The 26904-nt window shown below is 35.5% G+C and overlaps 1 protein-coding gene across 1 annotated transcript in view; it reads right to left on the bottom strand.

Moving 5' to 3' along the window:
- The window catches only part of LOC122528643 (Down syndrome cell adhesion molecule-like protein Dscam2), a 169817-nt gene that overhangs the window by 37036 nt on the left and 105877 nt on the right, over nucleotides 1–26904 (bottom strand). The window contains 2 exon segments of the mRNA XM_043653985.1: nucleotides 990–1154; nucleotides 15465–15607. Of these exon segments, the coding sequence (XP_043509920.1) occupies nucleotides 990–1154; nucleotides 15465–15607 (308 nt within the window).

The following is a 26904-nucleotide window of genomic DNA, read 5'->3' as shown; positions in this document are numbered from 1 at the left end:
TTGTCTAATTTATTTAACATCATTTGAAATTTATCTAATTTTAATTATTAATAGCAATGTTTTCATTTTCAACAGCAGTGAAAGAGGAAATAAAAAATTTTCCTTAAATTATTAAAAAAGGAGGTCAATTGTTTTATAATATTTTATAAAACGTGCAGACGTTGATAATATTTTGTGTAATAAAACAAATTTAATTTTACAAATATAATTTTAAGCCAATAAATTGACAAGACAATATTATTCAAATTATTCTTTCTTTCAAATTCCTTTCCTGCATCTCGCTCCACGAAAGAGAAGGATTGAATATCTCGGTTCACTTTTATTAGAGTTCCCGTATTAGAATGACAGTTGAATTTTAATTAAATTCTTCATCCAAATTTGATCGATACGTTTAAAATTTCATTCGATAATTTCATGTTACGTCCTCTGGTAGTAATTAAAATTTCAATAAATTTATATTAATCAGAATTATGAAAAACGCGCATGAATTTTTAACAAGCAATTAAAATTTGACATTCTATTACTCATAATTATGCATGAATTTTAAACGATCCGAGTCGAAATGTTTATCGGAGGCACGATGGCTTTTTTTCGTAATTTTCGGTTTCGAACGATTAATTCTCGCTCGGACAGGTTACGAGCTTTAACGAGCATATATCTCGACGTTAATAACATTTTTGTTCATGTCAACAGCTGTCAGCAATTAAGTCAACTATTTCACACGAAAGAACGTGCTTCGAGAAGATTACTTTTTCAGGAATACCAATTTATAGAATATATTGCTTCGTCGACAACCACTCTAATTGTTTAGAGATTTTAATTAAATGAAAGTTCATTCAAACTAGATTTTATCTGACAAGAAAATTTTAATCTAACAAAAATGGGAACCGGGTAGGAAGAAATATATATATATAGGTACACATGTAACATGATACCTTTTGATCAATCGAGGCCGAATAGAAAGTACAAAAAGATTTCGAGGGACTTACCCGTGTCGGTGCTTCCAGGTAGAAGAATGGCATCGTCACGGAACCAGGAGGTGACCGTCAGATGTTCCTTCACGTCCTCCCTCGCCGTGCAAGACAAAACCGCGTTGCATCCCTCTACAACTGGGGATCTATTTACCCTTACGTCGTACCCAGGCACCGTCAACACTGCAATTTGGACAGAGAAATTCCATTAGAATTATTGGACGTCAATTATATCGCTCGTTAAAAACTAGTCGAACAGGAAACAGAATACTACGTCCGATAGAGACAAAGCCACTTGTTGTTTTAAGTGAAAATCCACTCGAACTAATTGCAAGTAAGTTTATTTAATTTCATCGAGAGTGAATAGCTTCCTTGGAGCAGAAAGATTCAGAGTGCTTCGCTGTATTTTCAAACTTATATTATAATATACTTATATTAATATTATAATATACTTATATTATACTATTATACTTAATTAACTTATAATATACTTATATTATTAAAATAATACTTATATTATATAACCACTTGCGCTGGCAACTGATTGCGGACCATAACGAGTGACCAAACCGTATACGACAATTCGTCGTTTTCTGTCTGACGAAAATTCGAAATTATTGAGAAGTAATACATTTATTGTTTGCGTTGCCTGGTTTATACTTAAATATACCTAAAAACTGAGAAAATATTGCAGTTTTGAGAGAAAAAAATTCTCGACGTGCGTCGCAAGAGGTTACTCTCAGATTTAATTTGTCCCAAATTTAAAAATCTTTTAAGTATCTATTATTATCTATATTTATAGCCATATATATTGCAAAGAAAAATTCATTATTAAAACCCTCTCCCAATGCCAAACCTCTAGTCCAGCAAACTTGGTAAAGCGTAATTACGCAATGCTTCATTAAACTTTTCTTTTTCTTCTCGTCTTCTCGTCCTCACTTCTTGACTCTCGCCCCTTTTAAAAAGCCTCGCCCCGGTAAGAGAAACGACCGGCGAAATGTTCTTACGAATGTTTGCGTTGCTGTTCGCGTGGATTGAGCGCAGATGAAAAGGAGGGTTGACAAGTTCGGGGTTGTTGATTCTTTATTCGCCGGGAATCGGAGAGCCGCTTCGATGCTGAGTTTACGGCAACGGGGAGTGAGTTATTGATTTGTTTTCTACCGTGTTTTTTTGCCGTGAATTCTCCCTCTCGAGTGGATTAAAGTTGCGCGAAGTTTTGAGTTTCGAAGATCCCTGCCTCTCGAAAGAGACGTATATTTTTCGACCGTTTCTTTGTACATTCGTACAAGTTTTTGCAGCCAATCGTGAAGTTATTTTGTCTTACTCTGGCTGGCAAGTTTGTGATTGAATAATTAAGAGTGATTTTTAAGAAAAGGTTTCGCTGAGAATCGAGTGTACAGAGTGTAGAAGAAGTGTTCGTATTTCTGGATGAAAAGTTCTCGATACTCAGTGGAAAAGAAAAAAAAAAAAAAGGAAATCATTATAAGGGGAGACTCTGATCTGTCATTTTAGTTTTACTTCTGTAAAAAGTGTCTGCCAAACAAATTATGGAAACTTCGCAAATTATAGTCAATATTACAATAATAATATTAATAATGTAATAATATTAAAATAATAATAATAGGTAAACAGATGTTAAAAAATAGAATAAATAAAAAAAAAAATTGAAAATAACTTGAGTTAATAAGTTATATACTTGAGAACACGCTATTCATACTTCAGATTGGATTTGAGATTCGAGAGGAACAAAGATCCACCGCGACGACGAATTTTCAGAAATCTGCAACCACAAGGGTAGACTCGTTATTCTAAAACGGGATCAGGGCAATCAAGTATGCTTCTTGTCGCAGCTAAATGCAATCTAAAAGGAAGAAACGCGACAGCCGCTTTCGTCCATTCGCCATTTACATAAATCCCTTTCCGATCGGGGGATTTTTCTAGCGAGCTCCACGTTGTTTACCGACACGTTTCGTTCGAATGCCAATGCTGAAGCTATAAATCACGCGGATGGACGTGACATCCGTTCTCGATCCGACGCGGGAAATTCTCACTGGCTAAAAATCGACGAAACATCCCTGGGAAGACGTTACCGCCCTCTCGGTACCATTATGCTCGCGATCTCGTTGTTAAATCGACACAAAAAAAAAAAAAAAAAAGAAACAGTGGATCAGAAAGTCTTCCATTTCTGTGTTTGAATCTTCGTCTTTGCTAGTGTCGAGTTTATACGACAATGTTTCTCGAATCGAGTTCGAAAACGTGTTAGATGTTGCTCGTGAAAATATTAGAAAACCTCTATGAATAAATTATACAAATTACTTTAATATTCATTCCAGCCAATAATTGTAAGGCTTTATGTTCTTGTATTTTAACATTCTTTCTAGCCGAGAATTGTGATAATGTACGTATGTGATTTTGTAATGTGTGCATATATTTGTAATTTGTATATAATTGTAATGTAATAATATAATTGTGTGTGTATATATATATATATATATATATATATATATATATATATATNAACATATTTATGCTTTGTAATGTATGTATATAATTGAAATATGTAATTATATCTGTACAATTGTAATAATATAATTGTATGTAATTATACATATATGTAAGTAACATATTTATGCTTTGTAATGTATGTGTATAATTGTAATATGTAATTATTTGTATACAATTGTAATAATATAGTTACGTATATAATTGTAATAATATAATTATGTGTAATTACATATTAACGTAAGCAACATATTTATCTCTTGTAATGTACATATTTATCTCTTGTAACTGTATATATTGCAGCATATATCTATACATGTAATTATATTACACCTAAAATACACAACTAAAATAAAAATTATAACTTTACAAGAAAAACTGTTAAAACATAAAAATGAAAGACACAAAGTGTTAATCCACACAGATCATTCAATTATTGAATCGAAAATGAAACGATCAACGAATTATTACCGATTTTTCGCGGACTGGTTCGTTCGTTCGAGTTTCCTCGGCGAAAAGAAAGGAGGACGTTTGTCGAGGTAAATTCCCCCGGCGGAGATAAGATTAGCGTCGCATCCGGAAATTCGTTTTCAGCTTCAGCAGTTCCATCGCCGCTCCATTTATTCGCAGATCTGACAGGTAGCTACGATATTGCACTTAATAGCACTGTCAGCTCTCGGGCGTCACGCTGTTACGTGTCTCATTTCGGAGGCACAATTTAAGTATTAAACGTAAAGCGTTTAAGTCGCTCGTTCCCTGCCTCTGACATTCGAAAATTTTGCAATATCTCCTCCTCACTTCCGTTCGTGTTCCCATTCGACGTAAACGCTGTCGCTCCCTACTGAATAACAATTGGTTCTGGACCAATTAAATTATTCTTTCTGTGTGATCTAATCCCCTCGAATGTGTCACAGTCAGTGTGTTATTTAGATTTTGTCGAATTTCTTCAAATTTTCTCAAGGACGACGAATGTTCGGGATCGATTCAATTCTCGTATTGAATTGTGTCTGACTTAACTAGGTATTTTTCTCCTTAACCTCTTGCGCTGGAATGACGTGCCACGCACGTCGAGAATTTTCTGTCCCAAATTGCAACATTTTCTCAGTTTTAGGTATATTTAAATGTAACCCAGGCAAGACAAATGATTAGTTTATTGCTTCTTAATAATCTCTATCCAGCGATATCGCACCGACGAGTTCGAAAGAAAGAGAAAACGATGAATTATTGTATACGGTTCGGTCACTCGTTATGGTCCGCGAACCAAGTTGCCAGCGCAACGGGTTGAAAGATGGCGATGAACATTTGGGATAAAATAATATTTGAACACACAAGGTTCAGAGAGGTTGAACAAGAGTGTTTAGGACAAAGCTGTCGACAATTTTATTTTAGCTTGCCACAATGGTAAAAACGTTCGCGATGAACGTGTAACTTCCACTCGGCTGCTTTTCGAAAATAATCGAACCTTGAGAAAGTACATGTATTATCTCGAGAAAAGTATTTCGTAGGAAATGGGAAATTCTTCGGGCACGAAGGTAGACAGAAAACATTGGAATACGAAAGAGGGGAAGCGCCGAGTCGATTGCTTCTCGCAGACATGGAAAATTAAGAAAATATTCGCGAAAAGAATGTCTCGTAGGAACATTCAGCGACGCGAAAGTCGACTTGGAAATATCCTGCAGCGTAAGGGAAGAAACTTGGGGGGGAAAACCTCCGGCCGATTGCCTCTCGGAGACGTGAAAAATTAAAGGAAAAATACTCAAGAGAATTTCCACGGGTCATGAAAAATTCAGTGAAACGAAAGTAAACGAATAATCTTGGAACACAGAAGAGAGAGGATCGATCGTTTTTTTAGAAACACTAAGAATCAAGAACAATTCGTTGACAACGATGGAACACGTACCAAAAATTACTTGGAACGAAAACCTCGAGTCTGGCTGGCCAGCCAAATGAATATTAAAGAAACGTTCTCGAACGATGGGACAAATAATTATATTACGTGCACAAAAATAAATTATCCATAGAAAGATATATCTTCTCTAAAAAAAAGAAGAGAGAGAGAGAAGTTCGACGAATCTACGATGAGTCAACCGCTTCTCGAGGAAAATTAAGAGAAAATAATCCCCCGTCCAGAGAAATTCCTTAAAACGAATAATCTCAGGATATAAAGGGAGAGAATTCGAGTCGATTGCTCTTTCAGAGAGGTGAAAAATTAGGCAGCCACTTGGGGGACGCCCCCGAGTTACCAGAGCTGGCAAATACCTGGATAACGATCAAATTCGAACGGGGAAGGGAAAACGAAACGAAACGTGCAAACGAGGCCAATATGCGCAGATCTCCAGCGAACCAAGCAACGATATTTCCCGTGGATCCGCAGCCAACCTCGGGATTAAGTTTCTTTTCGATTCACGCTTTTCCTCCCTCTCCCCGATATCGTAGCGTAAACCTGCGACACCTCGATTTCTCCCTAGATTGACGTAATCTGCTGAGGACAGATGGATCATCCGTTGAAAAATTCAACTCGTCGAATATTTTTCTAACTTTTCTCTGCAACGTGTATATCTAATAAATATAATAATACAGAGAGTAATTGTTGAGATTATATATATATATATATATATATTTTTATATGATTAGATAGTGTTGGAAGCATGGAGATTTTTCGTTGAATGTTTTTATCGACGATTTTTTGTGACGTTTGCACTTCATTTATGTTCAATTATTTATTGAATGACTCTTTTTTAAAGTTAGAGTTTAAAGAAAGACTTTAAAGAAAGACTCTTTTTTTGTTGAATCGTTATCGAATTATTCTTTGAATATTATCATTTTATGGCTCGAGAATTGTCCAAGTATTTACCGAACTAATTCTTTATTTTATTGTTTTCCATTCTAGTCTTGAGAGAGGATTAAAGAAGCACTGACTTATTAACACTTATCAATACTTTGTAATTCTATACGTACGTTCTATATTTGCTGCACAGAAGTAGACTGAAGTTTCAAAATGTTCCATACAATACGCGAAAAGTTTCCATCACTGGTGCACTTTTACGAGCAATTAACCACAATTGAAAAACAATTGAAAAAGAAAACAGAGAAAAATAGAAGATACGAAACAAATCCTCTTAACTAATTCTCTTAACGAATTCCTCCCGACTCATCCTGGGAATCAATTAATTATCCATTCGTTCTCGGTATACCGCGAGGCTTGGTATAATAAGTCGCTGTCGGAGGTCATCATCGGAAGTGGTACGGCGCGAGCGCTTTCCGGGTTACCCTCGCGAGAGTCCCGTGCCAAGGTGGCCATAGAGGAGAGGAGAGAAAAAAGAAAGAAGAGAGAAAGAGAGAAGAGAAACGGCTCCCCTTTTCTCTCTAGACAATGCAGCTCTCCTCGGGAATAAGTCCTTTGGCGGACGACGAGGGTCGAGCCGATGTCATTTCAGATAAATTCCTCATCGCTTTTCAGCCGAGCCTAGGCCTCGCCTCAGTATCTCGGCCCTTTCATTCCAGCGATACCGTGCATCGAGAAGAGAGCAAAGAACGCGCGGAAATCAGCCTGCTTTCCCTCCCCTTTAATCGTGTATTCCTTCTTGCGACTAGTTGGATTTTTCTACGTGCGACCGCTGCCTCTCTCTCCTTTTTTTTTTCAATTTCATCCATCGCACGATAGTTCTTTCCACGGTTTTATTATGGGTCCTGTAACGACCATCATATTTACGATTGACGATGGTTGGTTTTAAGGGGGTTGTTTTGGAAAATTATTAATTATACACGGTGTCCGTCAAACTGCGAGAGCCTATTCTAGGGGCCAAAAGAAGAGAAAAATCCTTGAATTCCGTTCATTCGTATTATGATAAATTGTTACTTGATCCAGAAGCAAAACTACTAGTCTAAAAAATTAAAAGAATCTAAAAGAAGAACACAAATTCCTTGAAACAAATTCTCACCCAACTAAAAAAATCCCTGTGTCTTGCAAGAAGGGACTCTTTAAACTAGAAAAAGATTCTTCGAATTAAAAGAAACGAATCAATTCTCAATTACCTTTACAAAAGCAACAGCAGGCGGAAACAGATTCTTCTTAACGTATCTAGAGAATCTCACCGTGAACGATCAATTTCCCTTTCACTCGCCACGGGAGCGACTTCCGGCAACACAATCCCCTAAACGACGAAATTAACAATATAGCGCAACTTCTCTCGCCCCCGAGCTTTCTCTTCACATTGTCCGTTATCCTTCCATCAGACGATGCTCAGCGATAATTAACGCGCGCGAGCACACTATCCCTCTCTTATCCGCAAACCGCGGACACGAAACGCAAACGTAGCCGGAATGGCAAACGAACGGCACGACGAACATATCGCAGTGTCCCCTTCACGACCAATTAACCGTCTCATTCGTGGTATCCGCGTCGGATCTGGCCTGTGGCAGACGCTCGAACATCGTCAAGCGCTGGTGGTGTCTGTATCTTCAAACGACGTAGGACACACAGACGTAGAAAACCGGAAACGGGACGGAAATGGTACGTGGTTGAGGTTTGAAAGAGCGTCGCGTTGAAAGGCCTCGTCTTGGAAAAGAAAAAAAGAAAAGAGAGAGAGAGAGAGAGAGAGAGAAAAGGAAAGAAAGGGAAAGACACGGAGAAATATAGAAGACCACTGCTAACGTCCAAGGCATCGCGAGGCAAAACCCTCTGTCCACCCTTCTTCGTTTCTCTTTTCTCCACTTCAAACTCGTTTTCCGCGGAGAGAACGTAGAAAGAAACGGAGAAACAGGGCGGTGGGGGAGGAGGGCGGAAGATTGGACGAGGGTGGTGAGCCCTCCTCCCCGTTGTTGATAAGAGCGAAACAGGAGGAAGCGAGGACGAGGCTTTCGCGAGTGAAAAAGAGAAAGAAAGAGAGAGAGAGAGAGAGATGAAAGAGACAAAGACGCGTGTTTCGCGAGTTTTAAAGGCTGAGAGAGAAGAGCTAAAAGTGAAGAAAGAAGAGGGGTGGGGGGGGAGGCGAGAATTGAAAACGCGAGTTTCGCGAGAAAGAAAGAACGAGAGAGGCAAGAAACGAAAATGCCAGAGAGTGAGAAGCATGAGACGACATAAGAGACGAAAACGTCACTTTCATGAGCTAAACGCAGAGAGACAGAAAGAGAGAGAGAGAGAGAGAGAGAGAAGAAACGAAAACGCGACTCTCACAAACCGAAGACTAAGAAACAAAGGAAGAAACAGCGACAGAGAAAGAGAGAGAGAGAGAGAGAGAAAGAAGGGTAGAATCTAACTAACGTAGAGAGAGCGAATCGGCTTTTGCAGATGAAACACGGGGGTTGGCAAAGTGGGGGAAGTGGGGGGATGAAATCTGACTGAATGCCGGGTCACTCGTTTAAATAATTAAACGCGTAATTACCGCCGGCTGGAACACATTTTAATGAACGGTGCCTTTTCCAGGGATATCCACCCTCTCTCTCTCTCTCTCTCTCTCTCTCTCTCTCTTCATCATCTATTTTTCTTCCGGGTTGCAAGATGTCGAGAAAACCGTGCACGGGGACTCTCCCTCTCGCGTGAAGCCGAAGCTGACACGCAGACTCTCGTTTTTTCGGCAGGCAAATCTCGCGAGTGTGTCTCGCGCGCGCAGGAAGGTTAGGTCCTTGGAGGAGAAGGTCCCCAAGTTGAAAGGGTGATACCGAGCGAAAACAGAGTGCTTGATAACGAGCCACTTCTTTCAGCGAGATCCACCTCTTTCCGGGAGGATCCTGTCTTTAGGCTGGCAGACGGCTGGCTCGTTTGCAACGAGCCGCGAGGCACGAGGGAACGACCAAGACGTTCGAGAGATTATCGGACATTTCGATTGGACAGCGAAGCTTGTTAACGACCAAGTTCGTCGAAAGTCCGACGTAACGAGGTTTAATTAACGCCGCCACCGCGTCTCATAGATCTGCGACTTTCCGCGATCGTTTGCGTTCAACGTCTCTTCCGCTGGCGTCTTCTCTTCCGTCCCTCCCTCCCCCTCTTTTTTTTTTTTCCTCTTCGTCTTTCTACCTCTTCCACCTTCTTTTTTTCCTTTCCTTCTTTTCCCACGCCAGGCGGTAATTACATTTAAGAAGAGAGGAAAAGTCGCGTCGTTTATTAGTCGGGAAACTTGTTACCACCGGAAACCGTTGAGTTTTCACCCGCCGGGGGGGGGGGGGATGGGACGACTTTGAGAGTAAATTTGGCGGAAATTCTTGGCGAATTGATGGTTAATTCGATTGTTATCGTTGCATCTTTTCGCGTTGAATGCTGTTTAATTGGATGTCGTGTTTGGAGAAGAAAAGGTGAAAGAAGTCCGTGATAATTTGCGAGACACAGTGTTTTCTTTTCTTGCAGACGCGAAAATTGTTACAGTCAGTTTTATATGGTAGCTGTTATTTTCATATAGCAGTTATTTGTAAATAATTCATTTCTTCAATTCTTCAGATATTATGGTTAACGTTGAGGAACGAAGCGGCGTTGGTTTTTGTACAACGAAAAGGAATCGAGCAGAGAGATTATACGTATTTGATTTTTATCGTTCCCTAAAGCCGTTTAAAAGTCAGAATCCAATTTGGCAAATTGAAATGTCGACGGAATAAAGTACAAAAAGAATGCAGCTAGGTGCAGGTTCGCGTTTCATAAACATACTTTCCTCCGTTTCTACAAATATCTTTACACGTTCAATTCGTAGAAAAATCCATCCTTGATCCCTTAGATTTTCCTCTCCGATCTAATCCAATCTAATCTAAACTTCTAAAAACTCGAGACAAAGACAATGAAAAAAAAAAAAAAAAAAAAAANAAAAAAAAAAAAAAGAGAAAAAAGAGAAAAAACGAGAACGATCGTATTCGGTCACGATCGCGAGAGGATTCGACTTTTCCCCCTTTTCTTTTTCTTTTTCTCTCTACCCTCTCCCCGCCCCCTCTCGGTCAAATTGGCTGGTCCGCGTTTCCCTTCCTCTCGGCGAACTTTCTCGCAGTTCTCGCCAGACTAGGGATGACTCGACGAAAAGTAGAAGGAAGAATTTTCTGTTGAACCGCTGACGGCTGCGACTTACGAACTTCCGCCCGGACGAAAAACCGGCCAATCGATACACGCTCGCCCGTCCTAACGCCACCGTCTCGAGAACTTCGACGAATTCACCACCGTCGCTGAGGCGTCCGCCTCGTCGCGTGGCCGATTTAACTTGAACCGATGAAAATAAGCTCGAAAGTCGAGCGTTTCGTCGATCACGTATTACGCGGATGACACGATAAAAAGTTGACGTTGAAGTTCATTGCTTCTTGGAAGCGACGTAGCATGATTGAGGTTCTGCTTCTGGCTTGCACGCCATTTACTGTTAAACTTCGCGTATTCGCGTATGTTTACGTGTCACGTGTTCAAGACGAGACGAGATCGATAGTAAGCCGCCGATTGTTTGAAGCGGTTTTTCAGTTCGCTCGTATTTATTTCATCTCGAATGTAGTTCTCTATCCACCCTCCAGTGAAATATATTGTTTCGCTTTCAGTAAAATAATTGTTTCACTTGAACTATCGTGATTTGATTTTAAAAATGTGAGCTTAAGATCTGGAGTTCATTCTGACGCGACGTCAGAAAATAACCAAGGGAGAACGAGGTTAACCCATTGCGCTGGCGACTGGTTCGCAGACCATAACGAGTGACCGAATCGTATACAATAATTTGTCGTTTTCTTTTCCTTTGGAACTCGTCGGTATAATGTCACTGGATAGAAATTATTAAGAAGCAATAAACTTATCATTTGTTTTGCCTGGGTTATATTTAAATACATTATACCTAAAATTATACTTACATTATATTACATTACATTACATTACACCTAAAATTGAGAAATGTTGCAATTTGGGACAAAAAATTCTCGACATGCGTGACACGTCATTCCAGCGCAAGAGGTTAAAATATCACAGTGTAACCCCTGAAATTGAACTAAATCTTACTTTCGAAAGATTCTAAGATAAATTTAAATTCTAAATAAATTTAATTTTAAATCAATTTAAATTCCAAATATATTCCAAATAAATTCTAAAATAAATGTAAATTCTAAATAAATTTTAAAATTCTAAAATAACTATCCTAAACCTTTGGCCTTCAAAAAAAAAAAAAAAGGGAAACATAGAAAACCGAAGAAATTCTCGATACGATTTGATATTCAAATTCCATTGTCCGAAAACAAGAAACTTCGAACATCCGCCCTCCTCGTGATCGAACAGGACTCCACCTAGAAAAAACGATCTACAAAAGAGCGAAAGTAAAACAGCGCGCCGTTAAAAAAGCAACGAGGCGAGCCGGATCGACGTGAAATGGAAGGATTCGGGAATTCTCTTCTCTCTAATTTCGGTGCGGAGAAGAGCGAGGCGAAAGCACGTAGCGATGCTGTACGCGTTAGGTCGGCATAAAATCAGCCATTTAAACGATGGCTCACGTAAAGCTCGTGGTACAGGACCAACTTTTGTCCCATGTTCTCTCCTGACGTCGTTTCCCCAGACGTTTTCCCCCTCTCCTCGCGCTTTCTCCTTTTCCTCTTCTTTCTCCTTTCTCCTGTCGCGCGTCGTCTGTGTCTGGCCGTTTGTTCGAATCGAACTTCCTCCACTTCCTCCCCTTCACGATACAATTTAACGGCTTTCAACGATGGCGTTTTCCCTTCTGGTATTTACTCGAGCGGCGTCGGCCCCCGAAGCTCGGTGAAAACGCGGCCCGCGTTTCCGGCATAATGGGATCTTCAGCAACTTTCCGTCGTTTCCGCGGCCAGTCACGTTCCAAAGGCGACGTTCTCCACTGTAATTGACGTTTATTGTGCTCACGCAACGCGCCGTGGAAACGTATCGATGGATAAAAGACTTCCTTTTAGTGCCCCTTTCGTTCGTTCGCTTCTCTCTTTTTTTTTCTTTTTTGGTTTTCTTTTTTGGTTTTCCAAGCTCCGGAGAATGCGGGATGAGATCGAGCGTGTTTGTTCGATTTCGTCAATTTGGATTCATTATTCACTAATATTCTATTTTATAGTTTACTAATAATATAGTTTCACTAAGACTCTATTTTATATTTTATAGTAATAAACTAATATTCACTAATATTCTATTTTATAGTTTACTAATAATATAATTTTACTAATATTCTATTTTATATTTTATAGTAATAAACTAATATTCACTAATATTCTATTTTATAGTACTAATATTATAGTACTAATATTACTAATAATATAGTTTTACTAATATTCTATTTTATATTTTGTAGTAACAAACTAACATTCACTAATATTCTATTTTATAGTTTAGTAATAATATAGTTTCACTAAGATTCTATTTTATATTTTATAGTTTACTAATAATATAATTTCACTAAGATTCTATTTTATATTTTATAGTAATAAACTAACAATCACTAATATTCTATTTTATAGTTTAGTAATAATATAGTTTTACTAATATTCTATTTTATATTTTGTAGTAACAAACTAACATTCACTGATATTCTATTTTATAGTTTAGTAATAATATAGTTTCACTAAAATTCTATTTTATATTTTATAGTAATAAACTAACAATCACTAACATTCTGTTTTATAGTTTACTAATAATATAGTTTCACTAAGATTCTATTTTATATTTTATATAGTAATAAACTAACATTCACTAATATTCTGTTTTATAGTTTACTAATAATATAGTTTCACTAAGATTCCATTTTATATTTTATAGTAATAAATTAACATTAGATTTTAGGTTATTATTATGTATCTTTATCCGGAGTCGTTATTCACTTGTAACATTCTATTTTATAACATTGTTCTCTACCGTCTTTAATTGTCACTTGATTTATCATTTCACAATGCTAATTTTGCAGTATTCTGTAGAATATTTTTTAATATCCCCTTGCGTCTCATTCTCAGTGTAGAACAACAGAGTAAATTGTTGTTACCTGTTTTGAATTTATTATTGTCTACTTTTAATATGAAAGAAAGTATCCTTATACAATTTCTTCTTTTTGAATTATTACTACTTATTGACAATGCTCGATTATTCGATTGCTGTCTCATATTCTTCGTTCGATAGTGCTCGACTATCGATTGCTATTTTTTCTTAGTTACTCTTCTCTTAGACTCATTGCTTGTTCTCTAATAAATTTAAGATTGTAAGAAGATTGTTCTATAATACATTGAAGATTGTAAGAAGAATCGGACATCTTCGTACTATTTCGTCCAAATATTATTTTCTATTCTTCATAGATCTGGATTTGGTTTATGAAAATAGACGAATGAAAACAAATTATAAAACAAACGGACAAATAAACAGAATAAAATAAAATAAAAACGAACAAATTGGCAAATAAAATAGACGACATTCCACAACGTACACAGAGAAACCAATTTCAATTTCTCACGGACACATAGCCACATCAACAATACCTTGTTTCACATTTCCAAGAAACCAATCCAAGAAGATATATATATACATATATATATATATATATATATATGCATGCATATACGGGCATATACATATGCATAAGAATAAATCACGAATCCATCGAAAAGCGGGAGAAGAAATTTCTAATTATAAATTTCAAATTGAAGTCGTGATTATTATTCCCTGAACGTTCATCGTGTGTATAACGCGTACAAGGTCTCTACACATAGCAGCACCGGTGAATATTTCCCTACCGATGCCGGGAGATCGGGAAAAAAAAGGGCATAGTAATTAATGAGCACCGCACTGGGACACGATAATGAGACTTCTGTCTGTACGCGCAGAAACACGGGGGCAAAGCGAACCGCTTTTTCCCCTTCGCGATATTTTGCGCTATTTTTATGTTATTAACGCGGTACTCTCTACTCTACTCTACTCTACCGCGCCAGAGCTGGATAAAACGCAAACGCAAGCAGGATCTTTTAATTATTCGTTCGCACGCAGCCCCTTATTTGTTGCCGTTACATACATGTATATCTGTTTCTTGTTACATACGTATGCTTCCGATTCCGCTTGCATTTATTGACCACAATGGAATTATAGACGAACGCGCGTTACGATCATTCGAACAATAAGCAAATATTTTTCGCTTATTGCGAAACGACGACTTTAATATGTTTATCAAATATAACATGGTTCGTGTTTGTACTATGTTTTTTGCTAGAGCTTTATTTTTTACTATTTGCGAAATAATACTTGTTGCAAAGTATATTTTATTAGGATTATAGTATATTATTTCTACATAAATAGTTAATAATTAAATATAGTATATTATACTATATATAGTACATTATTTCTACATAAATAGTTAATAATTAAACATAGTATATTATACTATATATAGTATATTATTTCTATATAAATAATTAATAATTAAACATAGTATATTATACTATATCTAGTATATTATTTCTACATAAATAATTAATAATTAAACATAGTATATTATACTATATATAGTATATTATTTCTACATAAATAATTAATAATTAAATACAGTATATTATACTATATATAGCATATTATTTCTACATAAATAATTAATAATTAAATACAGTATATTATACTATATATAACATATTATTTCTACATAAATAATTAATAATTAAATACAGTATATTATACTATATACAGTATATTATTTCTACATAAATAATTAATAATTAAATACAGTATATTATACTATATCTAGTATATTATTTCTACATAGATAATTAATAATTAAACATAGTATATTATACTATATACAGTACATTATTTCTAAATAGATAATTAATAATTAAATATATTTATAATATTATTAAATAATTAATAAATATAATAGTATAATTTCTACACAAATAATTAATAATTAAATATATTTATAATATTATTAAATAATTAATAAATAACTTTATTTGTTATTGGTAGAAATAATTGTAGTGGTATAATTTAACAGGTTCGAATTTAATATTCGTGGAAAGTGATGATTTAAAATACACGGTTTTAAATTCGACCGTAGAGTGTAATAAACTCACCAGCACGTAGAGTAACCTCCCTGGAAAGCACGGTTCCAACGGAACTGGTCGCGCGACACCTGTACCTAGCGTTGTGCACTTCCGCTCGAAAGTCCTGCGCCAGAAATGGCGGAAAGTAGAGGGTGCCGTTGCCGAGCAGCTGTCTGAAACAACGAAAAAAGAAAGAGAATGTATAAGAAAAAAAGAAGAAGAAAAGAAAAAAAAGGAACGAAGAAGTTAGAATTCTAATGTCTTCGCCCAGATTCCATTACCATTTCGAACTATAAATTCACCCATTTTTAACTTCCTTTTACCATCGTGCCTCTCCTTTTCTTTCTTTTCTTTCTTTTTTTCTTTTTTTTCACCGCCGACACTCTCACGAGCAAATGTCTTTTATTAATTCCACCAGGGTAGCTTTTAAAATTGCAGGAAAATACGCGGTTTGGGAATAATAATTAAAATACGCGAGTAAATGGAAGAAATTCTATTCAGCGTCGAATATAATGTGCTTCGTGTTAAACCAGAGGAAATTAAGTATGGTATTATTCAGAAGTTTCAGATCTCCAGGAGGAAGATTAAGAAGAAATTGTTTAAGTTTCGCTAATAACGTGAATAAAGCGAAGGTACGATCTCGAGAGACTTTTAATGTCGAAATATATATTAATGTTTGGCTGGATTAGATTTGTCAATCAGAAGTGGAATACAGTACATTCGAAATTTGACGAAATAAAGCCGAAAATTATATTATAAACACTCGACATCGCGTGGAATACATCAATGATAAATCATTCTACTTGCGAGTGTCTGACTATAAACGGATTCATTCTAACGTCCTTCATAACAATTATTAAAAATACCTACGCTACATTATTAGATTAAAGATAAAAATATGTATTCGCTTTTAATTTCTCCTTTTGATTTCATTCTACTTTCATTCTGGTCAATCTGATCTATTTTAATAATCTTCGCTAAACTTAGCCGCGACTCTGTGCTGAAGAATGTTTCGCGAGTCAATTATCGAATCGTAATTTTGTCCGGAAACGAGATGAAACATTCAAGCTCCGCGTCATAATGATCGAGCTAAAAATGTCCGTTACTGTTGGGATATTGATTCCTCGAAAGGTCAGACTAGCAGCTAGTTTCACTTAGTCTAGACACACACGTTGGATCAAGGTGAAATTTTCATTGGTTAACTCCACGATTTATTATAAGTCACTGGTGCTATACATTTACAAGACACGTTACATAATATATCCTAGAAAATGAAAATTTTCATTGTTAAAAGAGAAATTTTATATTTTGATTTATTAGCTACAATTATATTGGTAATAGTATTTGAAATTTGAAAATTCTTTTTTGAATGTTTAAAAATCGAAATTAATGTAACATATTAAATTTTGTAAGATAAATGTTAATTTTAAATATTAAATTTTGTAAAATAAATGTTAATCTTAAACATTAAATTTTGTAAAATAAATGTTAATTTTAAATATTAAATTTTGTAAAATAAATGTTAATCTTAAATATTAAATTTTGTAAAATAAATGTTAATCTTAAATATTAAATTTTGTAAAATAAATGTTAGTTATGATAAATGCTCGTGACATCTTCAGAATTAGAACCTTTGATTTTTAAGAATTACAAAATTACAAGATTCCCAATTTCGTTCCCAATCTAATAAACTAATAAATCAAGACACAAAAGACACGAAATTCCTTCGTCTCTATTGAAAGATTTTCATTTTCCACGATATACACTCAGTCTCAGGACACTTTTTATTTTTCGCATTTAGTATTTATTGTAGATAATACAATTTTTAATCTGTATTTTATATTAATAATTTTGCATCCGTATTTTATAATACAATCATCAATATAGTAATAAATTTCTTTCACAAATTCTTTGTCTCATTTAATTTTGACGCTACAGCTATAGTACTTCATACTAAGATTTTCGAATCTAATGTAATTTTTTTAAACATTATATAAAATAATAATTTTATAATAATGACAATTTTCATAAAATTGTCATGCAATTCCATCGTAATACGTTGCAAATGGAAAATACTATCTCTGTAACTATATACACGCATTCCACCGATGAACTTTGATTATCTTCGCCACAAACATGACGCCGCCGAAATAGATCCTTTCAACGCGCGAGGGTTAAAATTATCTCTCGTCGGATGTCCGAGCGTACGTTTTCTTACGGTAGCAGCTTAATTAGAAACCGTTCTGTATTCATTGCGTAATTACATGCGTTCGTGTGTGTCCCTGTACAACATGGTTACGTTCATGGTTATGATAGCCCGGCTGACAAAGCGCCGGACTGTTCTACTTGTTTAACTACACAACGACCCATACTACTTAACTGGCTATGTAACCCACTTGCACCAATTACTTACACAATCAGGTACCGGATGTTTGATAAAACATGCTGCTACTGCGGTTGTCTGATTGGATATTTGTGTCTGACAATATTTACGTCTATTCCACTTGTTTGGTTTAATGCAAACGTCGCGCTCGATCGTTCGTTGCAAATTCTTCTTCTGTTAGTTTCGCTTTAACACGTTGCCTGCTACATTTTATAAATATGATTTTCAAACGATCCAGCTTGACTAATTAAATACACGCTCACGTGGAACAAATAACTGGAGTGATTAAAGTTTTCCATAAAACAATAAAATTCCTAGTAGAAAATATTATACATAATATAATGACGATTTGAATTTTAATTTTAAAAACAACTGACTAAAATGAATAATTGGATTTGAAATTTTAAACGACATCAAATGAAATGCGTGATATTTTATAAAAATTAAATGTTCCATCGTGGCAGTCAATAGTGTTAATCAACTTAAATAAAATTCTCTATTGATTGATTCGCCACATATAATGTTTTTCCTACTTTCAAAGAATAGTGTGTTGTTACCTGTATTTGGTTTACTGCATGCTACGGGATGGTAGAATGAGTTTATTTACTGTTCTGTTCTACTTGGAACATTCGCTAGAGTTCTATTTTACTTGTCCGGCCACGTATAACCCTGTTCTACTTATTTTACCGATAGTTCCCTCCGCCGATGGCTCGTAACTCTATCTTATTGTATTTTATTGTCTGGTTTCAGTAGGGTTTCCCTATAGTTCGGTGTTTTATAAAGCGCAAAAGGAAACGAATAAACCAGTGTACTCTTAGATACTGATTTCTACTACTTAGACACCGAGCGCGAAGTTACAGAATTAATTCTCGTCGACTGTTACATTATTAATCTGTTTCACTGTTGATTTATTACTTCTTGATGATTTGTTTCGAATTTGAAAACTTTACTTCCAATATTCCGCTTGAATTTCTATCGATATCGATGTATTTGAATCACTGGCTGGCGATGAATAATATAATAAATTACAATAAATTATTAAATACAATAACACAATATTCTCCGCAATAAATAATATCAAACACGTGGACTGTAAGCTAAAATGAAACAATTTCATCCAAATATTTATAGGTATAGTCCTCACAACCTATATTAGTAGAATTTGTAAAAAATTCAAAAATAATGGCCGTGCCAATTTTAGAATAAAGTTATTACGTGTACATTACGCAATTAAGCGTGTAATTAAATGTGTTGTCATCAGTGTGGCTCCTATTAATTTACAAGATGCTATGGCAAGATTAACATTGTACCAATCTCGCCATAACATCGTACATGCTCCGCGGAGACACTTAACTATACAAACACCCTTCCGCTCGTAAACCGGCTGTTCCGAAGGCAAATAACGTCACACGCAAGACAAATTTATCCAAGTGGATCGAATCATCCAGGAATACAGACGTCGAAATGCGAGAAAGAATCGCGCTTCAGCTTCAATTCAAATGTAAACGAAGATTCGTGAAACGAGACGTTACGGATGCAAATTGTATAATAAATTTTAGTGATGTGCAAAAAAAAAAAAATTCTAGAACCATATTATATGATATATTAATACATATACATTATATATATATATATATATATATATATATATATATATATATATATATATAATGTAACTAATATCTAATATATCTTGAGTATTATAATATATTATTATATTAATATAATTAGTATAATATAATATTAATAACATGGTGATACTACTATATTATTATTATTAATATTATTACATTAATATTGAGATAATATTAATATGATGTAATATCGATCAAGATTAAAGTCAATATATTAATATAATATGTTGAGTTTGTAATATAACGTATCGAATGATTAATACAACATATTAATCTACTCTCAAGTTGATCATCACCAGGCTTATTGATTATTATTCGTCCAACTGTAACACCTTTTAAATTTAATATTGTAATTTAATGATAATTTCAATATTATAGTTATAATAATATAATAATTATACAATAATTACAGTAGTAATTTTAATATTATAATTATAATAATATAATATATATTATATAATAATATAATATATAAATAATAATATAATAAATTATGTAATAATTATAATAATAATTTTAATATTATAATTTAATAATAATTGCTACTGATAAGTTTAATAATTCTATTAACAATCTGCTATTTCTTGCTTAATTCGATGCAGCATTGCATTTTAAATTCCCAGATATAAATCACGGTGGAAAGGATCGTTGGATCGGAAGCGAGGAGATCGTGTGATCCGCGTAATTTCAGAAAGTGTTGAAAAAAGCATTAAGCGGATGAACGTTTGCTTATATCCTCCACTTGTGCACAATATATATGTATATATATATACATCGTTTCGTGCAACTAGCACACGCTTGTCATCCACACTTTTTCCGCGTGTCGAGTGTCATCAACAGATTTTCCAGGCTCCGCGTACGAAACGCGAATCCGAGTGTCCCATTTTCGAGCTAACTGACGCTTGATACGATCATACGTCGCGCTGACTATTGTAAAATGTTCAAATATAATTATCTCGTGACGTCGTCGATCCTTCGTTTGTCACCGGGCGTTCCATCATTTCGCGTTTTCGTTTCAAATAATTTACGAAATTTCAAAACAACATCAAACAGAGCGAGCCCGAGGATTCCAGTTCGGAAACGAACGTAATTGTAAATGTAATTGCAAAGCGTGAGAAGAGGGAAGGTGTAACAAAAGGAGCGAAGACACAAGACTCGGAAGAAGGAAATTTCTGTTTCCTGAACGGGAGGTTGTTAGAAACAGAAGTTCATCTAACAAAATACACTTGTCACTGTTTAAAAAAAGAAATTTCAGAATATTCCACAATATTCTTATTAGATAGTTGTATAATCATTAAACAGCGTTACAGTTACGATATATCATTGTTACAATAGAATAGAAATAATTCTACTTACGTAACTCTATCGAACGATCGTCACTTTTATACTTTAAAAAAACATTTCATACTTGCATCTTCGCGGTAAAAGTAAATTTTCACAAACGTCCCGTAAAATCGCCAATTTTTGGAGTGTATTACCTTTCCAACAACATCCGCGGAATATGAGAATAAAATTCTTTAGTTACGAGGAGAGAGTAACGTTTAATAACATGAAAATTCCTGGACAAGTGAGAAAGAAAGGGAGAACGGGAAAGGGAGGGGTTATTCGAGCGAAAAGTGTTTCGAAATGGCAGAAACACGTTTTCAGTTTTTCACGGTGGCTCGTGGTGCTCGCATTTTATTTTTGTACGAATGATTTCATAGGTGTTATTCCTTTATGCATGTTCCCCCGGGTTTAGTTCTTGATTTCAACGTTTCCACTTCACTCCCGTATATTTATATTTACGTTTCGTTCTTTGCCGATGAATATTCTTTGTACTCTTTTCACCCCTTGTTGCGTCAAACATTCCCTTTGACGTTTGTGTTCCCCACCCTTTAACAACGATTTACGGTTACGTTCCTTTCATCCTTTACATCGCGCACGTCTCTTTCACCTCCGTTTCGATTGTTTCACGTCTATTGATCATTATCTTTCAATTACACTTCGTTTTCAATCTGTGTTCTTCAATTCGTTCCTCTTTATACTTTGCTCGAAGCAACTGAACAGCACGGCGTGTTCACTACGTAACTTTACATTTAATTCCTGTTCTTCCTTTCGTTGTTAAAGATTATTTATCAACGCCGAGATGGGCAAATGATCACCTTCACAAAGCTTTCCTAATAAAAATCTCGAAATTACAATTCTGACTGGGGCTACGTCGCGAATATTTTATTTCGTTTCATTGTGATTTGATTTCCTTCTTCTCTCATTTGTATTCATTTTCTATCCTTTTTTCAATTCGTCGCGTCTTTGTCCAGAACATTTCGCTCATTCTGTCTCTCTGCCTTTTACCCTTCGTCTCTATCAGTTTCACGCGTCCGTCATTCCAACAAGTTTCTCGACAACTCGTACTTTTGTATTTTAAACAACGACTTTTACACTTCAAATAATTTCCGGACGATTCGAATTTCTTTTATATCTCAAAATTCGAACCCTGATATATATATATATATATATATATATATATATATATATATATATATATATATATATATCAGATCGCGACTTGTGGACAATTTTTGAATTTCAATTAATTTTTGGACGATTCGAGGTTCTTTTTCTTTTACGTTTCTCTCCAGTCTACGTTTCTCGATATTTTCGATTCCAATTTCCAATCCAACCTTTCACTTTCCCCTCCTCTTCAATTCATCAATTCTCCAACCCTTACCTTTCACCTTTCATCCCTGTCCCTTTCACGCGCGCATCGTTACATTTATCCCAGCGATTCCTCTCTCTCTCTCTCTCTCTCTCTCTCTCTCTCTCTCTCTCTCCTGGCCGCCGCAGTTCCTTTATCTTCGGCGAACGAAAAACCAGCCTGCAGCTGCCTCCTCGCCGCGTTTCTAATCGATCGACGATACACCGATGCTGCGCCAGTGAATTTTCATCGGACGCGAAACGAAGGAAGGAAACGGCCTCGGCTGTCTGAATTACTGCAAAAACCCGAGTGCCGAACGGCTAAAAGGAGAAATCGTTTGGCGGATGAACGTGGAATCGAAAGGGATTGGCTTTACGCTTTGAATTCTTCGCAACTTGCGGCTTCCAACTGATACAGAGCACCGTTCGTTCAAGACTGTGTGTTGCGTCTGTTTCTGTTTCCCTTCGGATCTATATAGATCTAGATAGAGTATGAGAAGGGTGAAAGTAAAGGTTACCGCGATGCTTCAGGGCCAATTCGATCGCGTAGCCTTGACGGCGGATAAACATCGAGTATTCAAGGGATCAGGACAGTTTGAAATTTTCAAAAAAATCCTTTTTTTGAAAATTTCCTTTTTTTGTTTCGTTTTAAATAGTTTGAAGCCTTGGGAATAAGAATATAAAAGGTACTAGCCTTCAAAACGACTTATTTCGGGGTATTATGATTAATCCGAGGATGCAGAATAATTGAATTTGTATCACTGTTTACAACTGTTTACAAGCAGTATTACAAAGTGTATATCGTGTGATTCAAATGTTACTTTTGGTGAATCGAATATTAGGGGAGTTGGGTTCAATTTAGTTGTGAATTGTAAGAACTGCGAGCCGCGATGTATATAGTAAATAAAGTAAGCAAAGGATACATATGAAGAATGACGTTTCTGAAACTTTAAACGCGTTTCTCTCGAAACTAGGTTTCTAGAAACGGTGTGCAGGATATCTCGGAGTCTGACCAACCGATTACTGTGAAACCTGGTTACGTATTTTTAGTGTAACATTCACTAGGGATTGACGGTCGAACTCTTCTTAATTTTTAACAATTTCGAAAAGTATAAAGAAAAAAAAACGTAGAAATTTTTGGCACAAATTCGACACAAATCGAAAACAAATAGCTGCTGTTTTCATAATTTTCACAGAAATGAAAATGTCTAGTTTAAAACGAAATTTAAAATGAAAATGTCTAGTAAAAACGAGGGAAACTCAACTTGAAGAGGAAAGCAAAAGATAGTCAGAATATTCTAAACTACAAAAAATTCGAATTATCTAAAAGTCACACGGCGCAAGCTGCAAAACTGGAAACTTAAAAAAAAAAAAAAAAAAAAAAAAAGAAATCGAAACTACCAAATGACGATCTAGCTTGAAAAGAGAGAAACTCGACTTGAAGAGGGAAGATACTAAAGAGAAAGGAACTAAATTGAGAAATTCTATCGGACGTATCGCGATTGAAATTCTAAGAGCTTCCCCCCCCCCCCCATTTCGCGTGATTATTCGTTCGTTAAAAGTTCATTAACGCGCGATAAGGCTGATATCGAAACCGGAAGGCCACGTGGGACGTCTGCTCGTGGACGAACTTAGCTAGACGACCATTGGATAAGGAACATTTCAATTACCGAGAGAAAACCGGTTTCCTCCCCAGGTGCCGCGTTTACGATTATATTGCCGGACGTGTGGCATCAAACTGTGATGATACTAACCTCACGCCGGCTACCTGGCGCTTTATCCTCGAGTGCTATTCGGAGAAATACTTTTCAGGTTCATGTACGAGGTGCTTGAATGAAATTGAATAAAAAAAATCGAAACCTTTACGAAACCTTTATTTTTAAAATTTAAAAATCTTTATTTTTAAAATCACTTCCACGTTATTTTTCCACATAATCGTCATCCAATTTACCGCCGTTACCAATGTTCTACAGAATGAATTTCTGAAAGTTCAACTTCGTGCAACACTGTCATCAATTAGTTCCCCTAATTAATGGTCTTTCTCCACGTCAAAAAATTCGCTTCTTGAATTATGTGTCACAGTGGTGGGGCATCAGGATTTTAGAAATGTTTAGATGGGGGCATGGACAAAAGAAGATCGAGAATCACTGATCTATTGTACAATTATATTTCCGTATTAGTTTTTGTGATTCGTGAAAGTCAACGTGTTTTCCTCTCAAAAATTATTTTTGACTCAGTCAACGTAAGTGTCACCACTTCGTCGTTGAAACGTTGGTCCTTTGATTTTCGAATCATCATTAACGAAGAAATGATTTCACGAGAGGTGTTGCAAAAATTTACGCGACGACGTGTAAAAAAAAAATAATTATGCAACTTTAAACGTAATAAATGGCACGAAGCTTTACTTTTAACATCCTTTTATCAAACCTTTTCAGCCAAACATCAAATGTTTAACGTATTTACTTGAAATACAATATTTAACACTTGCACGATGTAGCCTGAGTTAATGCAGTGATTAATATTTATTTCCTTTGAAAGGCTGTGGGCGTGAATTTTTTATGTTTGCGATCGAATATGCAAGAGATCTTGAAAACGATGAAAGGAAATTATTTTTAAACACAAACTATTGCATTAAATTTTTAATAGATCAATACGTTATTTCATATCAATTCTAAATTTTCTGATTTTATTATTATTATTGTTACATTCTCTTTACTATAAAATGCTGCAAAATGATAAAATTTGTGGAAAATAAAATTATTACTTTCCATCCCTTTCTCGCGATTTAATAAATTATTAATTAATTAAATCATGACCTTCGCCTATTTCCTTTCAGAATAACTACTAACTAATATAGTGATAACTTTATTATTACTGTTTTTATAAAATATAGTCATGCTATTAATAATAAATAAACAAAAATAAATAAAAATGAATTAAACATTTAAACGTAACCCAAATTTATACGAGCCACGTGTGATCGAATATTTCGGTTCATCTTCTTATTGACGATCGATAATTGATTAAAATAAATACATTTGGTGAATTGGCGATTGGTTCCGCAACAACATTGGGAACGACGGAGGCGCAGTTTTTGGGGCCATCAGTATATATCTAATTAGGTAATTAGAGTGTATAAGCGTATCTAATTAAACAAGTATAACAGAACATCACACGATCGGACAAGGATAATAGAACGATACTCGATTTGGTAAATTGAATATATTGTTTGTTTGCTCAGGTCGGTGCAACAGTGCTATAATTGATTAAATAGACTGATTAATATTACGCTTGATGTGAATTGCTGTAACAGCGATTATTTCGAATAAATAAACTAGAATCGATTTTAAATTAAAATAAAATGATAACTAGATGTGTATTTGCTTCTCTGTACAAATAATATTTTCAAGATTGTGTAATGACTACTATTATTATTATTATTATCATTACTATTGACTATTATTATTATTACTTATGACCATTATCTTACTTATATATCTTATTATATTACTTATGATATCATCTCATTCATTTATATCGTAATATTCTACTTCGAGATTGTACAATTAAATTACTAAAGTGAGATTTAGCACGCCGATTTGGAGAATTTTAACCTCTTGCGCTGGAATGCAGTATTTTCTCAATTTCAAGTGTATCGAAATATAACGACAGGCAAAACAGATGATAAATTTATTATTTCTCATACCGACGAGTTCAAAGGTGAGAGAAAACGACGAATTATTGTATACGGTTCGGTCACTCGTTATGGTCCGCAAGCCAGTTGCCAGCGCCGGCTTTTTGGTCACTCGTTATGGTCCGCGAATTTAGTTACCACCGCAGCAAGAGGTCAAGATAATCGAGTCGTCGAATTTTCCAAAATATCGAGAAAGCCACGAGCCGCCGTGGAGATTTATTATTTTCACGCGCAATTTGTTATTTGAGATGCAGAGATTTTGTCGCAGAAAATTTGCAAGTGAGAACGATCGCGCTCGAGTTTTCGTTCGCGACGCGGCAATACCCACGTTTCGACTTATCGCTGGCTGGCTTGCAAGGTCCCGGCATTTTCGGGCGGAAAATTCGCGATTCGTAAGAGTGCTCGGCGCTAGATAGATAGATAGATAGATAGATAGATAGATAGATAGATAGATAGGGTCTAAGCGGATTAGCGTGCCGGGATTTAGAAGTTCCGGGCCGCGGTAAATTGCGGGAGTTCCGAACGAGGCTACTGTGCTCCTCCTCCTCCCCCCTCCCCCTCGTGGAAAAAGAAAAATACGGCTGCAACGTCGCCGCAAAACATAATTACCAAGTTCAAAACATGCGTAAAGTAAGTTACTTCTACGGTCGTTCCTCGTGCCTTTCACTCATTCGTTGTTTTATCGAAACCGAGTAAAATTTTGAAAAATTGGAAAATGCGAGGTTTCCCATTGTATGGTAAAACTAAAAGTTTATGATAAACTTGTGCTGTGAATTTAACAGTTTATATAATTAGAGTAACATGTAATTCAGCAATCATCCGATTCTCCCCCCTTGAGCAATTTTTCTCTCGCTCAAATGATAGACGTTCACGTACAAATCATTGAAGTTGATTTAACTTCGTTCAAATAAATCAATATACCATCATATTTTTATTACATTCATTATACTTTTTCTTACATTTGCTACAGCGTATTGTTTCCACGTTGAAATTTCGGATCGAAGAATCAAGAATTTGGTTTAAATTTCACTTAAACTCAGCTCGAATTCTGTGCACCATGCAGGAATTCATAAAGTAAAAATTAAA

Source organism: Frieseomelitta varia, unplaced genomic scaffold (assembly GCF_011392965.1).
Source record: "Frieseomelitta varia isolate USP_RPSP 00005682 unplaced genomic scaffold, Fvar_1.2 scaffold_254, whole genome shotgun sequence".
Lineage (NCBI taxonomy): Eukaryota > Metazoa > Arthropoda > Insecta > Hymenoptera > Apidae > Frieseomelitta > Frieseomelitta varia.
This window is presented reverse-complemented; position numbering and strand designations above follow the sequence as displayed.